Source organism: Melanostigma gelatinosum (genome assembly GCF_949748355.1).
Source record: "Melanostigma gelatinosum genome assembly, chromosome: 18".
Classification (NCBI taxonomy): domain Eukaryota; kingdom Metazoa; phylum Chordata; class Actinopteri; order Perciformes; family Zoarcidae; genus Melanostigma; species Melanostigma gelatinosum.
In genome coordinates, this window is record NC_136651.1 from 15501071 (window position 1) to 15509295 (window position 8225).

An 8225-nucleotide genomic window follows, 5' to 3' on the forward strand; every position below is an offset into this window, starting at 1 on the left:
TGCGTTTATCATTCACGAACGTCACTCCTGCGCAGTTCAGATGTATGCGTCGAGGATGACGACGATGGTAGAAAGTAACGAAGTAGTTAAATATAAATGATGTGCTTGATTTTAACTTTATTTTATACCAATCTTTAGAAAGCTGGGCGACTTCAACGATGACTTATTGTCTTTCGTTGCAATATTGCCAAGTTTTAAAACAAAATCTTAAAGGGTGTTCTTATGGGAGCCCATTTCCGCTAGGAAAAAATTGGTTAGGAATGACAAAAAATGTAATATATATATATCTATATAGGACGATATATAGAGTTAATATTAGATACCAAGTCAAACATTATGAGATACTGAGCCATGAATTTGATTTGGGATTACTTAGAATATTGACTTCTGTTTCATAATTTTGTCAAAATGTTCTCAGAAAAATCTAAATTGTATAGATTGTTTCATGTTGTTACTACTTTTACTCAAACAATCATATTATTTACTTAATATATCATACTTTTGACTTGCAAGGTAACTATTTAGACTTCCTATTTTATGGTAAAGTACAGATTTTGACTTAGTACCTCATAATTAACACTCAACATTTAGATTTGGGATCAAATCATTTTGACTTTGTAAACAGACAACACAACTGACAAACAACACTTGAAAGCAAAAAGAGAAACAGCAAACAACAGACAGGAAGTGGATGAGATGTTTTTTATTGCTGGTTGGATTACATCAACTCAATCAATTACACAGACGTTATTCATAATCATTTTAAAAGACGTGAGATTTCAGTGGCATCCAATGGACAAGCTGGGCTCCACTTCCAGACAAGTGGTTTCAACATAATTTCAGTGAGGTCCACACAGTTGAAGCAGGATTTTCTCATAATGTCCTTTAGTGTCTTTCTGTAAAACAGAGACAAAGATGTGATCAGCAGACATACTCTGATATATCGTCAATTTGTTTCTGGACTGTCTGAGTGAAAAACAGAACGTAAAAGCAGCCATTCAGGAAAATTCTAATATTTCAAAGGTATGTCATCTTACCAGTATGTCCTCCTGTAAACTGAAATCATACATGGCCCTGTATTCCTCCACAATCTTCTTCAGGTCGACCTCAGAGCGGCTCACCAGCACCCTGATCAGTGTGTCATCACATGTGCCGTGGCCCTGTGGGAACGGAGCAAAGGTTTGTCCGCTGAACAGGTAGAGAGCATGCAAATCGCCTTACTCTGCAGGTTCACTACACACTGTGGATTCATATTTAATCTGTTTATGATATATTGGGTTATGTACCATTGCTACGTACTACATCTGTGTATTGATTGTTTGCATAACCAGTGTTTTCCAGAGGTTGACAATATTTATGGTGACCAGACCTCCAAAATCTAACATTTGAGAGTAACAAATGTTACAACAGGGATATATTTACAAGCTCATTTATGATTTGCAAAGTCACATTTCACATACTATTTGTATGGGAATGCAGCATATTGTGGTGGACCTTTCAATTGTTGCCTGATTTCAAATAAATTCCGAAGCAGGCATTTCAAAGAAAAACACAAACACGACAATTAAGACTTCATCCAAACGACACAAGCAAAACTTTAAATGAAAACTGCGTTCAGCACAGAATGTCTGAGGAAAAAGAAACACACACACACACACACATGTACTCTGACATGTGGTGAGAAAGAGACGGACATATCCACACACACCTTCATAGCCAGATGGAGCTTCTCTGCGAAGAAAGCGGGTGTGTTCCAGGAACATTTCACTAAACGTGAAAAAGACACAAACATTCCCAGTGAAAATATGCAGCGTGCAGTCGCTGCTGTGTCTGACAGCTCACAGTGTTTCTTTATTTGCTTTCATGATGTTTCGCGTGTGAGGTCATGATGTGCCCCACGCTGGAGACTGGGATGTGCAGTTAGTATCATAAGCATTGGGTCTGTCCTGTGTTCGTTTCATGCACTTCTCTTCACTTGTGCTTCAGATGGAAAAAAGATGCTTTGTTTGTTCATTTCATGTTTTTTTGCAGTGCCTTCGTTTGTTCTGGTTCTTTTCTTAACACCCTCCCTCCAGTGTTTTCTCTCTGGATACCACATGTTACATGACTGAGTAAACAGTGAACAGTAAAACTATGCTCATCAAGATTTACAGAGTCCAACCCAGAGTCCCAATGACGCCAACTTTTTTCACATGTACACAAGAAATATCAAAGTCTTATGCGCAAGCTTCCCTTACATTTCTGAGCATGTGCCTACTCCCCAGATAATACATTCTTCCAGCTCCACCTTCAGAACAAACGCTTCATTTTTGGCCCTGAATAAAACGTTGTTTTTCTATTGTTGGCTATAATGTGGATGAACATCGCATCGTGTTCTTGTTAACAACTTCTCCATATAAACATCAGTGGAGCAACACTGCTTGTGACAAAATAAGTGCTTTAGAGCCCATGACAACATGGTGTTCCTGTACATAAATATTACGACATTTGCAACAATCACAGTTAAAGTTTGGGAAAAAACTTCCATATTTATCATTTATTAAGAGATTAACACTCGAAAGCTCAGCTTATCTGCTTCTTAGAGAGTGTGTGGGTGTACAGATTTGATTGACAGTGGCCTGACACTGGCAGCAGAAGCAAACAACCCACAACTTTTATATGTATCTTATGTTGCTAAATCCTGAACAAGAGAACTCCTCAATCATAAAAAGTGAAACCAAATGTGATCAAATCAAACCCTCCATACCAATGTCAATGAGACAGTCCTCAATGTCTCCCTTCAGCTCCATGTCCAGGGCTTTAGGCAATGTGACGTCACTGACGGTGGCGTAGTGCTGGAACACTAACAGGTAAACAGACAAACAACAGGTATTTATGGGTAAATGGGCTACTTCTCGGACAGAAAGCAAACTTTTAGTCAAGGTATGGGATCATTGCGTGTACCGCAAACATCTCTGTCATTTAAAAAAAACAGTCTTCAGCTGGTTTGACTGGATCTTTAGACATGAACTGCCATAATTGATACTCTAAACAAGCATTCATCTGAACTATGGAGCATCGTCATGTGGAAAGAGTATGCGTGCTTAAATAAACCTTCACTTGATACATAAATCTAAACAACTGTTTCTGTTTTTCCTTCAAATGAGTGAACCGTGGACTCCGTGGATGATAAAGATCGTTTAACAAAGAATTATTAGCCTACTTTGCTCCGTATTGTTCCTCCTCTGCTGGGTGTGTTCCACCTGTTACCTCACAGAGTGTGGTTCCACCTGTTTTTCCAGGTGTGTTTGTGTGTACTCTTTGAAATAAAGGTTTTGGCAGATTCAACCACAGCTAAAGCATTCAGACATTTCAAGCACTCACTCTTTGCGAGCTGCTTCGCGTTCCTCTTGGTCAGGATGTCGATGAAGGCAGAAATATTGATTCCTTTGGTATTCTCACCTGCCTCAAACAGAATCTACGGGTAGAAAACAGCAACACGCCATTACACGATAATGTTCTCTGCAAAACGTTTACATTAAAGGACAAGTCCGATGATTAACTGTACGTTTCTTATTGTCAACAATTGATCCTACAAGTATTGTGTGCATCAAAGCCTGATCGTTGTCTTCCGTGCCATAGAGCCACGTTGTTGTTAAAGACACATCAATGAGCCACACTGTAGCCCTGGGTGACATGTCCCTTCATAACCATGAACACACACAATGTTGTTTTGAATCAACTCTACATACTCGGTCTTGCTGCTGGAAATACTCACTAGAGCGCCAAATGTGTATTAATCCACAGCTGAAAATAGTCCCGAACAAGTATCGTATAAAATTGTCTTCTGCTGAGTGACATGTGATAAAAACTACAGCTGTCAGCTGTTTCAGGAAATGACAGAGTCTTATGTTAAAATGAGGATTTGCTGACACACTGAATGTTTTTGAACAGTTTAAAGTAGATTTTACCTCTGCGTCCTTCCGGGCCAGATTGTTGTCGACTTCCTTGCCCTCGTCTTTGTTTGCTTCCAACATGGCCAGAAGGGCCGAGGTGAAGTCACCGCTGGTTTCATCCTCAATAACTTTCTCCAGGTCTGTTTCGTACTCTGAGGGACAAAGAGCATTTCAGCACAAAGACAACAGACTTTGCAATAACATATTTGGGACAAATAGTATGTGGTGGTTACAGTCCTACAGTGCTGCACGGTCGAAGAATTCAGTGTTGTTTTACCGCTGGCTGCACCAGACACACTAAAGAGTGTCAGGTAAAATACCGAAGACGTTACGTTTAATGTGAAAACCTTTGAGGAGCTCAGCATGTTCACGAAAACAAATAAAGTAGCTGCATTGAATCCATCCAAACCTTCCTTGAAGACCCTCTTGATCTCTCGTATCTTCTGGTTTGATCTTGTAGCCAGAATCTCCACCAGGATGTCTTCATGTGTGCCGAAACCCTGTTAGAAAAGAGCGAATGCTGAGTGTGACTGAATTCAAAACATTCAAGGATACATTTGTTTTATTGGACTCTGTAAACACAATAACAACATAAGTGGTATACAAGCATTATACATATTGCCAACAAATGCCAGATACAGCTAAGCTAAACGACTGAAATGAAAAGTAACTTCGAGAGTGAGATTTGGAGATAATTGACGACAGTGATAGTACATAAACCGCTGAGTTACCTTTGTGGCCTTCCTGAGCAGGTAGGCATCAAAGTGAATGGGATCCATGAGCAGGGCCAGAGATACGTCCTCTAAATCTGACCTGAGAACAGACTCCAGATCTTTATCCAGCCTCTGCAAGACACAGGGAACAGCAGCATGGCAGCATGAGGGTACCTCTCGTTCATGTAATCATGGCATTTCAAAACGGACTCCGACTTGCTTTGAAAACGTCAGCGAGCTGAAGAGTACCACGAGCAGAACACAACAAACATGTTTCTGGTGAGGTGTGCCTGTGTACTTTTGTGCCAAAACCAGTTAAATGGTTCTGTTTAAACCTGATTGTGACCAATTAAAATGGTCATCTCTGACATAATATAACATATTGCAACAATAGCACAAATGGACACTTGTCAGAAAACTGACTCAGCAATGTCAGTAACACATTATTAACTGTTTAAAGTTTGCTATTTAGCCTCGATGACACTGGTCGTACCAGACAAAGCAAAGTTGTAGCAGCAAAGCCCTCGAGTGTATTGAATTCACTTTCAAAAGCGAAATAATCTTTCTTTAGGTGGAAATAAGGAGACCAAAATAAAACAGGTAAACAAGTCATACAACGTAAGCCAAGTGGGTTGATATGAGAGAAAATAAGGACTGCAAAGTGAGCTTTAATTTGAATGCAGTGGATCTGGAGAGAATGACTTGTTGCCGTGACATTTGACCTCATTTGTTTTGCAAATCCCTGAGAGCTGAAAACACTTTACATTGCGAGGTCAGGGGGAGGTTTGCTGGACATCTCATGTGTCACTATTTTTCCCGACTTGTGTTCAGCTTGTTGCTGTTATATTCATTTGACCAAACCCGACTCTGTCTTCATGAGAAATTAATCACTCACCTTCCCAGTGGACGCTTCATAAACTACTTTGATCTTCTGTCTCTGCTCGCTGTTTCTCTTCACCAGGATGGCAATGATCACATCCTCGTCCACTTCTGTGAGGGACAGGTTCTACTTTAGCTTACTTTCTTCAAAGCACAGCCTCTAAGACAGACATGTGGAAGTCCTGGGAGAATATTTAGGTCTTTAAAAAACTCCCAGGTTCATTAAAATGATGGAAAGCAGAGGAGCAGCTTGACTTGAGTGAAAAATGTTTTTTCCCGTCGCAAAACACCATCTGCAAAAACATCTAACAAAACCTTAAAAGCATGAGAACACTCTTAAGATAACGTGAGCACACACACCTTTACTTTCAATGGCGCTCTGAAGAGTGGAGGCATCTCGGCTGGCATTGAAGTTGGGATACTGGGCGACTGTTCCATAATACTTGGGTTTGGGTTTACCCTTCACCTAGAACAACAGACATAAATACAAATGTTTCACTCACTCATGGAAGTTGCAAACCACCAGGAATTCAAAGCTGTAGATTATTTTCAGTTTTGAAGATGATTTTTGATTCAGTAGGCAGGCTTCACAGAGCTACAGAGAGTACCGTAAGTCATTTCATGTGAAAAACAATAACGTTCATCGTGAATCCAAATACTCAAGTTCAAGCACCGAAGATTCTCATTAACTTTCACATATCTGCAACATTTAAATGTTGATTTGAATTGCAGAATTAAAAACTGGAGCACCGTAAACCCAAACTAAACTGCGGTTAGCCAACAACAGGTGTATTCTCCTCATGAGGAGTTGCTCTTTGGTGATCTGATACTCACATTATCGGTGTCATCTTCGGGGTCTGTTCTTTTACGGATGACATCTTTGAAGAATTTAGTGAAGAAGGACATGTTTGCTTGGCTGTAAAGTTTTAACCAGAAACAAAAAAAACCGATTTCTGTCAAGGGAAAAAAGGAAACAAGGAAGAAAAATAAAGAATTAAAAGTTGATTTAAATATTTCATATTGAAACATAAAAGAAAAACTCACCTGTGCTACTGCAGACGGTCTTCACGCTCCAGTTTGAAGATCTCAGGTGTTGGTCTCAGTATTTAACTCTTTCTGCAGTGGCTCCACCCATCTCTGTGCAGATGACTTTCAGACAGGTTCATTTTCACCTGCTAAGGATCGGCCAATCGTCTGCCACCTCCCAAAGACAGCATTCCTGCGAGGTGACAGAGGTTCGGTCGCTTCTGACACGTTCGGTGACTCTTCTGTACGGACTTGTACATTTCTGGCACTTCACCCTTTAATCAAACAACATATCAATCACACACACACACACACACACATATGGAGGGGGCAGTGATAAAGTTGACTGTAGCACATATTTTAAAGGAGCTGGTGAAGAAAACACTCCTAAATACTGACCTGAGACTCCGCATTGTTGGTCTTGCACAATTACATGACTGAACCTGATGTTCCACATATTCTCTTGAGCTGATACTGCTGGAAGGGAACTCAACTGATGTTTCACCTGTAAACAGACGTGAAACAAATAATATAAAGCCTTTTCTCTGTGCTCTCTGATGAATTCCCTCAAGTGATGTCACTTGAGTCAATGTTGGCTGGGGAAGAAGACTTCAAGTTTGAAAGTAAAAACATATCTTGGGGTGAGGAGTTAAAAAGAAGTGAGCTCACCAGACCTCTGCAGCCCGCTCCTCATCTCTGAGGGAGCTTGAGTGTCCAACCGAACTGTCGGTGGGCACGTTGCATTGTGGGTAATGTGGTTGTTTTTAGGTTTTGACAAGAAAGAAGAATGCGTGCAATAAAAAAAAGAAAAGAAAGATGTTCCTGGTTCTCCTGCATCGCAACATGTCCTTCTGGATTATATATATATATATATCATTTTTATAAACATTTATATATATATATATATATATATATATAGATATATATATATATATATCTAAAGTAGGATAAAAGATGCTATTCAAAGTTTTTAAACTTTATTCAAAGTCAGAGTCATACCATGAATTACAAAGTCAGAGTAAATGTGAGAGAAAACCAAAAAGCCCGAGCACAGACATCACCACACAATAACATGTTTCTGTGAGTATTGCATATGAAAGCAAAAATACACAATGAGTTGTCTGGATATATGAAAATAATCTACAAAAGTGGACGCGATGAAATCTATTATTTCATTCATCGAAACACCTCAGAGTATTATTTTTGTGCTGTTGTGCTTGTCCCAAAGCCAAGATTCTGTGTTTAATGGTTGTCAGCATTTCCATTCAATTTCCTATTTTACTGGAACTAGCTATACAATGTACACAGAGAGCTTCTACGCAGTTATTTAGTTGTCAAACTATTGGTTCCAAGAATGAACTTTTTCGCTCAAATGTATACTGAGTTTATTGGGCACGTAAAGTTCCTTTGGGATGAACAAAGCTCAATCTATCTCATCTTATCAGAAGTACTGTTGCTATGATTACCTGCAGTTCAATATAGACTGAGCACTGATTTAGAACGTTGTTGAAACAAAGATGTCCTGGTATTGTCTGCATCGTCTCTTCTTACTTTTTGTTCATAGTAGAATTGCACAAAGTAAAGCTTCTGCCCTTTATGTCAAATTTGTTGTCTCATTTGAAGAAACTTTATTGGAACATGCAGTGCAGTGTGAGAACCGACATCATGGCTG

General features: G+C 39.5%; 1 protein-coding gene across 1 annotated transcript; it reads right to left on the reverse strand.

Annotated features, from left to right (window-relative positions):
• Positions 1-713: 713 nt before the first annotated feature.
• Positions 714-6609, reverse strand: LOC306791958 (annexin A1-like). Its single transcript, XM_079288890.1, has 12 exons — positions 6572-6609; positions 6362-6480; positions 5888-5993; positions 5544-5638; positions 4667-4780; positions 4345-4435; positions 3951-4087; positions 3364-3457; positions 2747-2842; positions 1709-1767; positions 1038-1160; positions 714-896 (listed from the first exon to the last, which is right to left on the reverse strand). The coding sequence occupies exons 2-12, from the start codon at positions 6431-6433 to the stop codon at positions 840-842; spliced, it is 1044 nt and encodes a 347-aa protein (XP_079145016.1). The 5' UTR covers positions 6434-6480; positions 6572-6609; the 3' UTR covers positions 714-839.
• Positions 6610-8225: the final 1616 nt, after the last annotated feature.